The sequence below is a fragment of the Dermacentor silvarum genome, chromosome 8 (assembly GCF_013339745.2).
Source record: "Dermacentor silvarum isolate Dsil-2018 chromosome 8, BIME_Dsil_1.4, whole genome shotgun sequence".
Classification (NCBI taxonomy): domain Eukaryota; kingdom Metazoa; phylum Arthropoda; class Arachnida; order Ixodida; family Ixodidae; genus Dermacentor; species Dermacentor silvarum.
In genome coordinates, this window is record NC_051161.1 from 744,468 (window position 1) to 760,525 (window position 16,058).

Genomic DNA, 16,058 nt, shown 5'->3' on the forward strand with positions numbered 1-16,058 from the left:
CTAATGCATACTAGCCGAATTACTACTCATAGAACATTCCAATGGGTGCACGACAAATCGATGACATCCGACTCGCCACGACCAGATAGCAAGTGGATAAGTTCGCTCCCATGCTGGACACCAACGCCTAGTCGTTCACATGTATGGTTACACGAACGGGGGCATGTCCAAATGATCGTGTTCGTCCATTCAGGTGTCCTGCTCCTAGGACTTCCCGGGACGGTCCCACGAAGTGGGTCAATGCACGCACTGCTCTCTGACCGCACACCAAAGAGCAACAGCCCGCACCCTTCCACGCCCTAGTAACCCCGCTGCTAGTTTGCGTTAGCAGTGCAACACTTGTGCCATCTTTCATAATATTGACGTGAGATAGGCTGGCACCTGCGGCCGCCGGCCGCTGCAACGAGAACGACGAAGTGTGTACTGAAATGCGCGCTCCCCAAGTGTCAGCCTAGATTAAGAAGAATACCGTTTTGCCAAGGCCTCGATTGCTAACTTCGTGACATTTTCTGGTGGAAGTGCTGCGTAAATGATACTGTCGAGAACCGAGGGGTCGCAGCGGAGCGCCAGAACAAGAGAACCAGCTCAGCAGGCTTTCAGAACGGACTAGCGCATGCCGTGCTTGCGCCGCTGGCACGCGCCGCCCAACTTTATATTTCTCGTCTGTCGCAGCCGGCCCCAAGGCGCCGGCCGAGAACGCTGGCCTTAGCGTTCGCGCTTAGCAGCGTCGGTGGGCGCTACAAGGCCCCCGCCTAGACGGAACGGCGAAATGGACTCGTCGACGAGGCAGAGATGGGGCTGTCTTGGTGTCGAGCATATCGACGGGTGCGCCAGCGACATCCGCGGGGAGCTCCTTGGGAGGCGTTTCGACGTAGGCTGGTTTGAGGCGGTCCAGCGAAACGACTTCTTCGCGGCCGTTCATTAGGATGGTGGCGGACTTCTGCGTCTTGTGGAGGACACGGTATGGTCCGTCGTAGGAGGGTGTAAGAGGCGCCTTCATAGCGTCTCGTCGGAGGAAGACGTGGGACGAGGACTCAAGGTCCGGGTGGACAAAGATGCTGTGGTCCGAAGACCGAGGTGGTACGGGGCGCAGGTGCTGAATGCAGTCCTGTAGGCGTTGGAGGTACTGTAGCGGCTGGGGCGAGGGGGCCGAAGAAACGAACAAGTCTCCAGGAAGCCGCAGGGGTGCACCGTAGACGAGTTCGGCCGCTGAACAGCCAAGGTCGCGACGAAGGACGGCACGTAGGCCGAGAAGCACCATAGGAAGGTGGTCGACCCAGTGCTCTCGATCCAGGCGCGCAGTGAGTGCAGCCTTGAGCTGGCGATGGAGCCGCTCAACCATGCCGTTGGCACAGGGATGATATGCAGTGGTACGGCAGTGCTTAGTGCCAAGCAGGCGGTTGAGTGAAGTGAAAAGTGTGCAGTCAAATTGCCGGCCGCGATCAGTTGTAACGATGCTGGGGCAGCCGAAGCGGGAAACCCATGCTGAAACGAAGGCTTTGGCGACCGTTTCTGCAGTGATGTCCGGAATGGGCACGGCTTCGGGCCAACGGGTGAAGCGGTCGATCATTGTCAGAATGTAGCGACAGCCGTGAGAGTGAGGAAGTGGTCCCACCAAATCAAGATGGACGTGGTCAAAACGGCAGCCAGGGGGCAAGAACGACTGTGTTGGAGTCTTCGTGTGGCGGGTCACTTTGGCGGTCTGGCATGCGAGGCATGAGCGGGCCCACTGGCGAACATCGGTGTTGATGCTTGGCCAGACATACCGCTGTGTAACGAGGCGCTGCGTGGCTCGGACGCTGGGATGGCAGATGTCATGAAGTGATTGGAACACCGCACGACGGAAGGCAGTCGGAATGAAGGGGCGAGGTGTAGCCGCTGACATGTCGCACCAGAGGGAGCCAGGCACAAACGGGTGAGGAACGAGTTGTAGACGGAGGGAACGGGGATGGTCACGCAGCGCTTGCAGCTCGGGGTCTTCCATCTGCGCACGAGCTAGACCCTCCCAATCCACAGTCGATGTAGAAGTGCCGAGGGAGGTGATGCGTGAAAGTGCGTCAGCTGCCTCGTTGTCGGTGCCTTTGATGTGCCGGATATCCGTGGTGAACTCCGATATATAGGCCAGTTGACGAACTTCACGTGCGACGCACTTGGAAGAGTTTGTACGGAAGACATACACCAGAGGCTTATGATCAGTTAGAATATAGAATGGCTGGCCCTCCAAGAAGTGCCGAAAGTGCTGGATGGTGGAGTAGATGGCGAGCAGCTCGCGGCCAAAAACGCTGTAGCGAGTCTCGGCAGGTTGGAGCTTCCGAGAGAAGAAACCCAGTGGGCGCCACTCGGAGTTGATTTTCTGCTGGAGAACAGCGCCAATGGCCACACTGGAAGCATCCACCATGATGCGGGTTGGCACGTTAGTTCTCGGGTGTACGAGAAGGACCGCATCAGCAACGGCTTGTTTAGCAGCCCTGAAAGCAGCGTCAGCTTCGGGAGACCAGGAAATCGCAGATGAGGAGCCCTTGGTCGTGCGAAGAAGGTTAGTCAGTGGGTGTAGAAGCACAGCGCAGTGCGGAATGAAACGTCGGGAGAAATTCACTAGGCCGAGGAACTCACGCAGCTGGCGTAGGGTAGTGGGTGCTGGGAAGTCTTTCACGGCCTGGACGTGAGAGGGCAACGGACGAATTCCCAGCTCCGAGATGTGGTGGCCCAGAAACTCGAGCTCGGAAGATCCAAATACGCATTTCTGGGGGTTGACAACCAGGCCAAATTGTTGAAGGCGTTGAAAGAGTTCCCTGAGGTGACGCTCATGATCTTGTGGATTGGGACTCGCGACGAGGATGTCGTCGATGTAGGCAAATACAGCCGGGAGGCCGCGCGTTACCTCGGCAATGAATCGTTGGAACGTTTGAGCTGCGTTGCGTAACCCAAAGGGCATGCGCACAAACTCAAACAGGCCGAAGGGTGTAGTAATGGCTGTCTTCGGGATATCGGCCGGCTCAACTGTCGAGAACCACTGTCGAGAACCACTGTCGAGAACCGAGGGGTCGCAGCGGAGCGCCAGAACAAGAGAACCAGCTCAACAGGCTTTCAGAACGGACTAGCGCATGCCGTGCTTGCGCCGCTGGCACGCGCCGCCCAACTTTATTTTTCTCGTCTGTCGCTGCCGGCCCCAAGGCGCCGGCCGAGAACGCTGGCCTTAGCGTTCGCGCTTAGCAGCGTCGGTGGGCGCTACAAGACGATCGCCCGAGATGCAGCGAACTCTTGGTTAATGGCACTAAATATTAACAAGTGCCCCGGATGGCTCGACAACAAAATGTTTACTGCCTCAATAATGCTCCTCTATAAAGAGTCAACTCGTACAAATATCTGGGTGTCAATATAACCACAAACCTGTCCTGGTCAATTCACATCGAGCATGTTATTAACAAAGCTAACAACATGTTTGGCTATCTGCGCTGTAATGTTTCTAGAGCTCCATCTGATATAAAATACCTATTGCATAAAACTTTAATACGGCCTAAATTAGAATATGCTTCATCCGTGTGGGATCCCGCACATGATAATTAATCTAATTACTTCCCTAGAACTTGTCCAATATAACGCTGTTCATTTTGTCTTTTCTAAGCATCACAGAACTACGAGCATTACATCAATGAAATCTAACATTCCTTTGCTGTGTTTCTGCCGTAAGATTGCACATTTAGGACTTTTTAATCTTTATCATCATCCTAAATTGCATGTACACTTCTTTACAAGACCTCATTATGTATCCCATTATACTGATCACTGTCATAAAGTTAGGACTGATCTATGTCCCAAGGCATTTCTGTGTCTTTTTTGCCTCACTACAGATTGGTACAACTTTCTTGCTGACATTGTGGCTAGACAACACTCTTTTTCATGAAACGTTTGCCAACATTGTGGAATATTGTTGATATGATCTTCACGGGAACCGCAAAAATAAAGCGTATCATCCGAAAATCATATCATCCAACGTATTATCCAACAAAATCGTATTATCGGAAAAAGAAAAACTTGCGTCTTTCCCACTTTTTTCATGTTTTGTTTTCACTGCATTTATTGTTTATTATGTACCGTATATTGTACCACTCCCGTCTATAATGCTTCTGGCCCTGAAGGTATGACAAGTAAATAAATGTCTATATTGCACAGTTACCTACCATATCTACAATGCATCTGGTCCTATCAGCCTCTTCCCTGCTGACCAGTTAATGCTTCCCTCTGGACATGTTGCGCCATCTAGCGGGGGCCACCACAAAATCTGCACACAGTCGCTGGGATGCAATAGCCAGTGCGTGGTTTTTCTTTTAGTGGGAGAGTTTGCTTTCTCTTTTTCATTGAAGTGCTGCACATGCCAAGTGGCCCATACCCAGTCACCCAAGTTGGCACGAAAGAAGTTCACTGAAGAGCGGCACACGCGATGTTTTTTTTTTCTCCATTGAACAGCGGCACGCAGTCGGTCACCCAAGTTGACGTGAAAGAGGTTTACTCAATGGCTGCACATACCGAGGAGTGCATTCGTGGAGCAGCTCCCTAAAGTGTGTGGCTGCCGGCCAATCTGTTTTGCCCGCCGACGTACCGGTCACGTTCCTCGCCATAGTAACAACCGTACTGTCTCCTCCCCTCTGCAACCGCCATTCACCAGTTATTATTGCCCCGAACAGAGCCAGCATCGTTACCAGCCTCCATTAGAACCGCAACAGCCAAACAATGACGCTCGTGCTCCTTGGAACAGTCCCTCGTCGTCATTCTGACGCCACCAGTCCCGTTCACCACCAGCTCGTCGAACAATGTCCCTATCGCCGCAGGCTTGTTACGCACCATCCCCGATGCAGCCCTGATGCATCCCTGACGCCCGTCTCCAGAAAACTATGCAATGCAGCTCCCGGAGGTTACGCCCCATTGATGACTCAACCACAAAGCTCTCTGATCACTTTGCCGACCACGATGGCGTCAGTGTCCCAGCACTCATTGACACTGGTGCGCACATACCCGTGATGAGTGCCCACTTGCACTGATGCCTGAACGAAGTTCTCACACCTGTTGCATCACGCACCATCTGCGTCGCCGACGGCGGAATGCCTACTGTGCTTGGTATGTGCACTGCTTGCATTGGCATCACTTGGCACCTAACGCCTGTTTTGTTTGCCATTTTGGAACAATGCTCTTACTAAGTTATACTCGGCCTAGCCTTTTCATCGTCCTATTCAGCCCTCTTTGACTGCGCATCTAGTGTCATTCAGCTTGAACTGCCCCACGGCTGCTATAGTCCACCAGTCACACAACCACGGCTATGCTCTCCTGCAGACATCCACCTGTCGCCTCAAGCCGCTATGTACGTCACTCTAATGTCATTCCTGTCTGTTCCTGACAGTGTCTATGTGCTATGTCCCACTGCTAACATACTGCTTGAAAGGAATTTGTCCGTTCTCCATACTGTGCTCACTGTTACAGGCAATCAGATTTCGCTCTCTCACCCTAATTTTACCTGCTCGACTCGAATTGTTCCCAGAAACATGTCTTTGGGTGACATCGCGCCTCTGAACGATCGCGAGATATTGGCTCTTGACGGCCAAATTCCATCGCCCTCTACAGGAGCCTCCGATTCACCGACTCTCACAGACGAACTAAGCATGATGATCGCACCTGACCTTCTTCCTGCACAAACTGCTGACCTCCGAAGTCTCTTGGAAGTTTACCGCAACATTTTTTATCTTGACGGCCGCCCTTTAGCCCAGACATCACCAGTCACCCAGCGCATTTACACCGGAGACACCAATCCGATACACCGCAGTCCATACCATGTTTCACATAGTGGACAAGTGATCCAACGAGAAGTGGATAAGATACTGACTAAAGACGTTATCGAGCTATCTTGCAGTCCGTGGGCGTCCCCTGTTGTCCTTGTCAAGAAGGATGGCAGTTGGCACTTTTGTGTCGATTACAGACATCTCAACAAAGTCACGCGCAAGGATGCCTACCCCTTGCTGCGTATAAATGACGCTTTGGACTGCTTGCATGGAGCCAAGTACTTTTCATCCATAGACCTTCGGTCAGGCTATTGGAAAATCTCGGTAGATGACATGGATCGCGAGAAAACTGCCTTCGTAACACCTGACAGCCTCTACCAATTCAAGGTTATGCTGTTCGTCCCTTGTAATGCCCCGGCAACCTTCGAGAGAATGATGGACTCCTTACTTCGCGGCTATAAATGGTCCACACGACATGACTGTGATTTCCAGTGCAGACTGCTAACAGAACCATAAAGCGTGCTCTGACTATTGCTATTTCACTATGGGGCGCATCAATGACGCTCTGGACTGCTTGCACGCAGCCAAGTACTTTTCATCCATAGACCTTCGGTCAGGCTATTGGCAAATCTCGGTAGATGACATGGATCGCGAGAAAACTGCCTTCGTAACACCTGACGGCCTCTACCAATTCAAGGTTATGCTGTTCGTCCCTTGTAATGCCCCGGCAACCTTCGAGAGAATGATGGACTCCTTACTTCGCGGCTATAAATGGTCCACACGACATGACTGTGATTTCCAGTGCAGACTGCTAACAGAACCATAAAGCGTGCTCTGACTATTGCTATTTCACTATGGGGCGCATCAAACTCGATGGTGGCTGCCTGAATGAGCATTTTGGACCTCACTAAGCTAATGATGTCGTATATTTGTTCTCTTATTTGCATTACTTGTGTGAGCCAGGTAACAAAATAAACAATGCAACCACATGAATGTGCTTTGGCATTCAAGCTGCTGACAGTGGCTGTCAGTTTCGTGTTGTCTGCTGCTACTTCACCACCACTCGCTATGACATGACTGTGATTTCCAGTGCAGACTGCTAACAGAACCATAAAGCATGCTCTGGCTCCTGCTATTTCACTATGGGGCGCGTCAAACTCGACGGTGGCTGCCTGAATGAGCATTTTGGGCCTCACTAAGCTAATGATGTTTTATATTTGTTCTCTTAATTGCATTACTTGTGTGAGCCAGATAATAAACAGATAACAAAATAAACAATGCAACCACATGAATGTGCTTTGGCATTCAAGCTGCTGACAGTGGCTGTCAGTTTCGTGTTGTCTGCTGCTATTTCACCAGCACTTGCTATGACATGACTGTGATTTCCAGTGCAGACTGCTAACAGAACCATAAAGCGTGCTCTGACTACTGCTACTTCACTATGGGGCACGTAAAACTCGACGGTGGCTGCCTGAATGAGTATTTTGAGCTCACCAACGATAATCAGGGTTAACAATAGTGTTTCAATTTAGATATGCCACCATTTAAATGTGTTTCTATGCCACTTCTTAAATCGAGCACAATGTGTGCAGGACGTTGCTTATTAGAATGGAGCTTCTATTATAAGGAATATGCCATAAATGGAACTGCTTATTTATTTGAGAGGTCACATAATGGATGGTTGTCTGTTGTGAACCCACCGGCAAAATTTTGGTAGCCCTAATAAGGGCTGTTCTTTCGTTAATAAGAAGCCTTTATGCTTCGTCGAGTGGCTCAATGCCAGACAGCTCGCAGTCGCTTTCTTCAGTGTCTTCACCCAGCTGGATGATGATGGGTTGAATGTGCTCACTCCCAGACGTGTCAAGTCTGAACTTTGCCTCCATCACATGCTGAATGCTCTTCCTCCAGTGTTCCGCCGTTACCTGCTTGATTTTCTCCCTCAAGATGACGTCGACCGTGGACAGCTTGAAGTCTCTGTTGTCCACAGCGATGCCATTTTTGACCTTGGCCCACACAAGCTCAAATGGATTAAATTCGCAGTGATACGGCAGGAGCCTGAGTACAATGCAACCGGCCCTTACAGCTGTGTTGTCTACGATGTAGCTCAGAAAGCTTGACTTTACAGATTCCACCAGCTCAAGCAGCTGCTTCTTTATCATCCTTTCACCGTAGGTGATGTTCTTGCTTGTGAGCCACTCCTGTATCTTTTCCTTCTTCAGGGCGTCGTCGGCAATTTCTCTTCTCGCCGGCTATGGTAAGGTGCATTGTCTAAAACAATGACGCTACCAGCTGGCAACTTCTGCAGAACGTCATTAAACCAGCCCTCAAAGCGATTGCCGTCCATTTCCTCGTGGTAGTAGCCTGTCTTTTGGCCTCGGAATACATCCAAGCAGCCGTCGACGAAACCATCCTCGCTGCCGATGTGCGTCACGATCAGGCGCTGACCTTTCCCAGAAGGTTGTTTTAGACCCGTCGTCAGGCCATTTGCTCGAGCGAACAGGCGTCCGCGTTTCTGCACCACGGTGTCTGTCCACACAATTGACCGAGTGTGTCCCGCCGTCACCCATGTCTCGTCCAGGTAGAAGATCTTTTGGCCTTCTGCCCGGTAGCGTTCCACGTAACGGAGGTAGCGATTCCACCAATCGGTGATGTCATCCCGGTCGATAAGCAGCGAGTTGCGGCTTCTCTTTTCGTGCTTGAAGCCGATCTCGGCAACCAGGCGACGCACAGTACACCACCTTAGTGATGGGAGTTCCATACGCTCTGAGATCTCGGTAGTTTTCTTCTCGACCGCCGGTATCTCGTTGCGGTGAAAGAAATCGTGCACACATGACCTCAGCGCGCACTACGTGAAGCTGTCAAACTTCGCGCTGCGTCTTCTCTTCACCGCATTGCGTGAGCGCTTTCGCAAGGGCGTCGTCAGTTTGCCACCCGAAAAATCCGAAGCTTTAACTTCCTCCCTCACCCTGAACACAGTCCTTTTGCTGACACTGAGCATGTCGGCAACAAACTTGCTCGCGTCCTCCACGCTGCGTTCAGGCTGCCTGTTACGCCAAAACGTGTAGCAGTGGAAGATCATGTTGTGTGAATCGCAGTTCAGGATGTGGCCGCTCTTGTTCTTGCCGAGGCTCCTTGGTGGTGTGGTCATCGAGGCAACACAAGGCTCATTCGGCAACAAAGGATTGCGTTCCGATGTCACCTCGCTGGGCTCCATGGCAGAAAACTGCCGCATGCGATCGTGCGCGAACTCACAAGATCGCAGGTTCGCAACCGCGAAAAAAAAGAAAAAAAATATTAATTAAAAATAAGCCTAACACATTTAAAAATAAGCTTGTGCAAACACACAAAAAGTATATATGAATCTTATGCTATTAAGCCAGCGACTGCTTTATAATTACACGCCCGCTGCCATCGATCTTGCTCAGTAGCAGACGACGCACAGCGTTGTAGAAGGCGCGGAGTTATTTTTCTCTCGCGATCCGGCATGCGCTGTAGCATTTCCATCATGATAGTTTTACGAAACCAATCGTTAAGATACCCAAATCTTATTTATACCGACAAATAAGCGTTTTAGAAGCAGTCACGATTTTTTGAGCCACTGGGGCTTAGTATGCCAATTGGTCCCAACTGGACCCAACTGGAAGTCGCTAGATGAGTAACCTCGTGAAACAACAGAATAGTTGATAATAATAGCAGAATTATAATGTTAGTTTTCAAGTAAAAGATCATTGTATTTTGGTGTGATCAATGCGGAGAAGCATTTAGCTTTCTATCAAGTTAAAATCTTTCTTAAAATTTTACCAATTTCTCAAGAACCACTGGCACCACTTGGTCAACCAAATTTTGCTTACATATAAAGCACCTAGAACATGTATCTCTGTCATGAGCCAATAAAGGGAGAAAGAAAGAAGAAGAAAAAGCAGGAAGATAATAAGAGAACCAGAAGACACGAGGAGTCGGTGGAAGAAATAAAGAAGAAAGAAGTTATAAAATAAAAGCGTCCGAATAAAAAGAATACATTATGAAAGCAGAAGAAGAAGCGCAAAAGTGCACGCGCATCTACAAGCCAACGGGAGAAGGGACACACAGCAGAAGAGAAGGGCCCAGCTACGCTCTGGGACGACGAGGGGCAGAAGGAGCTGGAGGCGGAACAGGACGGGTGGATCGCGGAGACGGCAGCAACCCAGTGGAAGCTGTTCTTCAGCTGCCGCAGCCACGACCCGCGAGCTGAGAGAACGCCCCACCGGAAGCCGCAGCTACAGGCTGACGGCGCCGCTTCCCGGATTCCCTGCGGCTACGATCTGCAGGCTAGCGGAGTTGACCGGGCGATCCAGGCGCCTTGGTCATCCCCACGACCTACTGGAACTACAGACCTGCACAGATGTCCGTCTTCTATGGGAGCAGCTTGCGCCCACTTTCGTTCAACCGGTGGCCATAGGTGGCGCTTTTATAACCTGTTCGTCTGCTACTTGGCGGGTGGCTGGGCGGCATTCGAATACATTTTCCTTCCTCCATGTTCGAATGTATGCGCCTGCTCTTCTGTAGCGGGCTGCTAGCATATGTGACAATTTCTTACGAAGACAACAGCTAGTGTGTAAAAATTGTTTAAGTGTACTCATTGTATTGATATGTAATAACGCGTAAAATAGTACACGAATTCTTTCTAGGTTTGATATTATGCGGAAATTTCGCGCCACTCCACACAAGAAAAAAAAAAAAAAAAACTCACTGATGGAGTGATTGTTTACGTGTTTGTTCGGCCCGTCAAATATGCATCGCAAATTTAAGCTTTTATGAAACTGTGAAAACTGAGGCTAGAGTCCTTGCTTTGTTATGATTTACATGATATGGCACACAGCAATATACCACAATGTGATCGTTTACGTTATCCCGTCTGTAATTAACTCAAGCAAGCTGCATGTAGCTAAAGCTGAAGTTACATGCCTTCTGCAGCGTCTGCAAATTCAAGCAGTTTGTGTGTGGTCTGCGTATACATATCGTCTGCGTGATTCTTTTAAATGTCCTTGTTCATATCAATATATCAAGTTCTTTATATTGTATTTCTTTATGTCTCCATTGTACTGTATTTTATCCTATGAATCTTCTGGTAATCAGATTTTTTTCCTCTACTGCGAAGGCAATGGGAGGAAATGTTATCGTCTGCCGGCTGTACTCGTTGTTTTCCTTTCTTGCGCCGCTCTTCCTTCTGTACCTCGTGATTGAAATGAGAAGCAATCATTCGCAAATTTTGTTTTCTTTTTTATTTTCGTGAATTTATGCATTTACAAACAATGTAAACGATCTGGGGCTGCCGAAATAGCGGCACGAGCGCTGGAACAGATCGCAGAAGCAGACGACAGCGAACAGGTTATAACTAGCGCCACTCTGCTCGTACGTTCTATCCCTAGCGGGAAAAGGGGTGAACTAGACCAGGCGTGCTGGAGCAGGGAGATCTGTGCAGGTCTGTAGTTCAGTAGGTCGTGGTCATCCCCACCGTCCTGACCCCCGAACCAGGCCAACCGTGGACCGAACATCGGACACAGCGACTTCAAGTCTACGATGCATCGGCGGGCCCAACGACGTGTCGTCGGAAGCCGCGACGATGAGGTGACGTGGCCACGTCGAGGGACTTATTGTAAATATTTTGGACTTATGAATTTTAATATCAGAGGATTTGGGGTATTTATAGAATTAACTTGTGCTGTAAATTGTTTCTTTTGTGCTGCTTTCTTTGTCATTTGTTTTTTCAATTATAAATGTTTGTCTTAAACGAGCGACTTGTCCCTGTCTGTCTTTAGTCTACCGAAATTCGTGACAATTGCTTATAGTGAAGTGGTGAATTTTGGGTATGTCAATGAAGAGAATTGCCATATAGTGCGTTAATGCATGAGTATGCTTCTCGAAAAAAGTTTCAAGTATATCTGTCATATCAAGGTTAAGGCAAATGTAGGCTTTTTTCCCCCCTTTCCTTTGTTTTTCATGTTGGCCCGAACCAATCCAATGCAGAGACCAAATGGGTCCAATTGTATTAAAATAACCAATTGGTTCAACTAAACCTGCTGTATTTTCCTGATGGGCGTCCCAAAACACAATTAGAAATATCCAATTCGCACTAAGTAGAAATGTTCAAATGGTTTGAGCAATTTTTTTTTACTGGGATGCCATAGTGTATGAAGGCATCACAGTTCTTGCAAGGAAGGCACTCAGAAACTGTGCTTGCTGACTACGACAGTGACCAATTGAAATAAGGCAAAGACATCTCTGCTGTAGACTTTACAAAACAGTTAATGTAGTTTTCTGCAATGAATCTTGTTGTTGCCACTAAGAAGAAAAATTCAGCCAGGGATGTTGGATGCACACCAGCACTTTGAGTAGAGAGGAAGAGTACTGCAGCGTATGACACTGCTGTGTGGAGTCAAGTGAAACTTGTTGACAAGTCGGGACATTGTATCAGTGAGTTCGACTGTAGAAGAAATGCAACTGAAATAGCCAAGTTTAACCCTTTCAGTGTCACTGACGTTTCCGCGTTTCAGTCCCACCTTGCCACTGACGTACCCGTACATTCTCCGTTCTCTTCACTCAGATGAGGGCAGTAACAGGAAGTTTGCAAGTTCCGGAGTGGTTCCGCCATTTGTTGTATTATTTCTAGATTAATATTTTCTCCTCTCTCTGGGTTTTTGTTAGCACCTGCAGAACGTACCTATTTGCATGGCAGCACTTCTCTGTTAGAAGCTTTGGCACCTTAACACAAGATCACCACTCTTGCACGCTACTGCCATCTGCTGTATGTTTTGTGGGGGTTCGGGCCAAGTTGCCTGGTATTTTCTAACATAGGTCTGAGGAGGCATGTAACTTGTCTCCACTCGCACGCAAACGGGTGCCGCGGCGGGTTTGCCGACTCACCGGCAAGGCGCAGAGATGACTCTAGCTGTGGTACAAATGGAAGGGGGTTAATCCCCTGTTATGTAAAAAGACGCGTACAATATAGGGGTTACGGCACTAGGGTGGCAGTCCCAGACTACGGGTGAAAGCACCTGCTGGGAAGTCTGCTCAGCCACACCTAGCAGGCTTTTCCAAGCTAGGTTTGCCACACAAAGGGAGTCACCTTGCTCAGACGGCTGTGGGACCAATTGGGTCTGCACGTCCGACAGCCAACGGTGCTCAAAGCGAATCTGTTGGGCGAAGGGGGCGAAGGCACCTACATACCTCGAATGCTGAAGGAGAGAGATACCGAAGTGAGGGCGAGAGGGGCTCGCTCCTTGGGGAATGTTTGTACACGCGGCGCATGGTGTAATGTGAGTCGCGAGGGCAAGGTTTGTGTCTCGCCGGCAACAGTGGTCATGGGGAATGTGCGCTATTCAAATTAAGGTTGGAATGGAATGACAGGCCTCCAGCAACTGCGCGGGCAAAGGGCCCAAGTCGTGCGTGAACCGGATATGGGGGTCCAAGGGGTACCGACAGTTCACAGAAGGTTTTTTTTTTTTAAGGCAAAAGCCAAGACGGCTCATGGGATGAAAAATCTGATGTCCAGCTTTACGCCGTCCGGCATTATGGCACCAAAATTGATAGAGAGTTAACACCACTACCTGTGGTGTTAATTATAGCAAATTAGGCCATCAATTTCTTTATAAAAAAGCGTGAAGCCGGGGCAAAGAAGAAGCGTCAGCACCACCTGTGGTGTTAATTAAGGCACAGTTAATTAGGGCACTCGAACCCAAGACCTTTGGTGGGAGTCGAACCAACTTGGAGATATGGTCGAACCAGCATTATCTCCAAGTTGGATTCCAATTGATATCGTGAAAGTCCAGAGTAAAACGCACGACCTCTGGTGAGAGTCGCACCCTTGACCTTTGGTGGGAGTCGAACCTACGACCTTTGGTGTTAAGGTGAATTTGATTAAGGTACTCAAACCAGTCGAACCCCCGACCTTTGGTTGGGGTCGAACCCACAACCTGTGGGGTTAATTAAGACACAGTTAATTAGGATATAGTTAATTAGGGCACTCGTAACCACGTAATTTGGTGGAATTCGAACCTTAGACCTTTGGTGGGAGTTGAACCCACTTGGAGATATGGGAAAACCGGCCATATCTTCAAGTTTGAGTCCGATTGACATTGTGGAGGTCGAGATTTGAATCCACTACCTTTCGTGTTAATTAAGGTGAAGTTGATTAAAGCACTCGAACCCGCAACCCAACATGTAGATATGGGTGAGCTGGCCAAGTTGGATTCCAATTAACATAGTAAAGGACGAGAGTCAAACCCACTACCTTTGATGCTAATTAAGGCCAAGGTAATTAAGGCACAGCTAAGATAGAAATAATTAAAACACTCCAACCCCCAACCTTTGGTGGGAGGCGAACACACGAGCTTTGGTGTTAATTTCGGGCAAAGTTAATTAAGGCGCAGTTAATTAAAGCACTCCAACCCACGACCTTTGGTGAGAGAAAACAAGTAATAGGAAGTAACATCGCATTAGAATGAAAATGTCACGTAATGCAATGAACGTCTCGTGAGCGGGAAGGCTTTCGCAAGCGATTCTCCAGGATCGCTTGCCCTCTGTCATATCTCTTTCATCTGTTGCTCTGTCTGGTCTAGTTCGAATAAATGAAAGCGCTCCTTGCTTTAGTATGGCAGCGTGATCGCTTTGAGATGGCTGCTCGCACGGCACCTGGAGCTGCTGATAGGAGCGGTGGCTCTTCAAACTCCGAATACGAGCCGAGCTTTGACTCGGAGGATGGCAGCTTGTCATCCAACGAAGAGGCAACTTCAACGGCATTGGATTCTGACCATGAAAACGTGCTGAGAAAAATGGTGTTTTTGAGTCTGCTGCAGCTTTTATTTATTTAATGCTTTGGTCTTTCATTCCTTTTGTCAGATAGGAATGTGAAGATCATACCAAGAGAGCATTTGCTAATATCCGTGCATCATTTGTGCCCTTCTGCATAACATAAAATTAACTGTTGTGTACGTTTTATAATATCTGAGAGAAAAACCCACAAGCTGAGTATGCGTTACCTCTGAAAAACCCGACACTAAAAAGTTTAATTTTATTGCGTTTTAAAATGAAACCTAATGTCCTGTTTATTACCAGTCATTTAATATAGTTGACAGATAGTTGCCAGGAGTTCACATGCCGCTGGGAGCTGGTTCAACTTTTCTCTCATGTTTGTGCCACTTTCTCACGTAGAGAAACCCAGTCTTTTAAAATTTGATTTCAGAGCACTAATTAATCAGTTTACCTTTGCTTTATTTTCAAGACATAGTGAGCTGTGTCCTAACAGCAGAGAGGCCAGCTCAAGCAGAGAAAGAGAAAAGCACTGACCATAATGGGTTCATAGAAGAAGTCTCCGAAGCCCTTCGTGAAATCCTTCACAAGACCATAGGGATTGCCAAGCACATCCAGGCCAAAGATGAGCACATAGCACTGCTGCACAACTTGGGAGATGTAATGAGACTTGACCTCATTCACCAGGTCACCTGGAGCCACAAGCCGCCCCTTCTGCTCAAAAAAGGCCATCCTGAAGGAGAGGCACAAAATGTGAAACAGAGACCATACATACTGCTCATTCATTTCAAGAGCAGTGTTGGGAATAACAAAGAACATTTTGCAGATAACATTTGAAGATATATACCGTTATAAGTGCTACCAAAATGGCACTCAATGAACTGCAGAAGAAAAACACAACTAAATTGAATATAGTCAACGTCCGGTTTTTTGGACTTCCTAGGGGGCGCGAAAACGTCAGAAAAAAATGGATGCATGCCTTTCTACTGCCCCCAAGGTATCAAATCGCCACAGGCACATACATACGAAATAGCATTAAAGGCCTGCCAGTAGATTTATTAGGCGTATCAGTGCTCATACTGCGATAGCAGACGTACGGCGGATGCATGCGTATGTAATTAGGGAGTACATACCGTGTCCCATGATAATTGTCCCTTTTCACTCATGGTATGCTTCACCGCAATATCACAGCATATTATTTTCAATCATATTTCGACATTTATTGAAAATAACAACATAATCGATAACAGGTAACAAGGGTTCCAAAAAGCACTTCGTACTGTGACGGCACTCCTAGCGCTAATTCACGACGTCTCAGCAGCAGTTGACATTCAAAGCCAAATCGACATTGTATTTCTGGATTTCGAAAAAGCCTTTGATCGGGTCTCACACCCTAAGCTTCTAAAAGCACTGTTAAAAAGTAATTTGCTCCTTGCATGGATCAAAGCTTATCTGTGTGGTCGAAGCCAGTGTGTGAGAATTGATGAAGAGTGCTCTGCT

The 16,058-nt window shown here is 48.4% G+C and overlaps 1 protein-coding gene across 1 annotated transcript in view; it reads right to left on the reverse strand.

Annotated features, from left to right (window-relative positions):
* The window catches only part of LOC119460513 (intermembrane lipid transfer protein VPS13A), a 1,139,096-nt gene that overhangs the window by 195,984 nt on the left and 927,054 nt on the right, over positions 1-16,058 (reverse strand). The window contains exon 72 of the mRNA XM_037721434.2: positions 15,096-15,291. Coding sequence (XP_037577362.2) covers positions 15,096-15,291 — 196 coding nt within the window. The remainder of the gene's footprint in view (positions 1-15,095; positions 15,292-16,058) is intronic.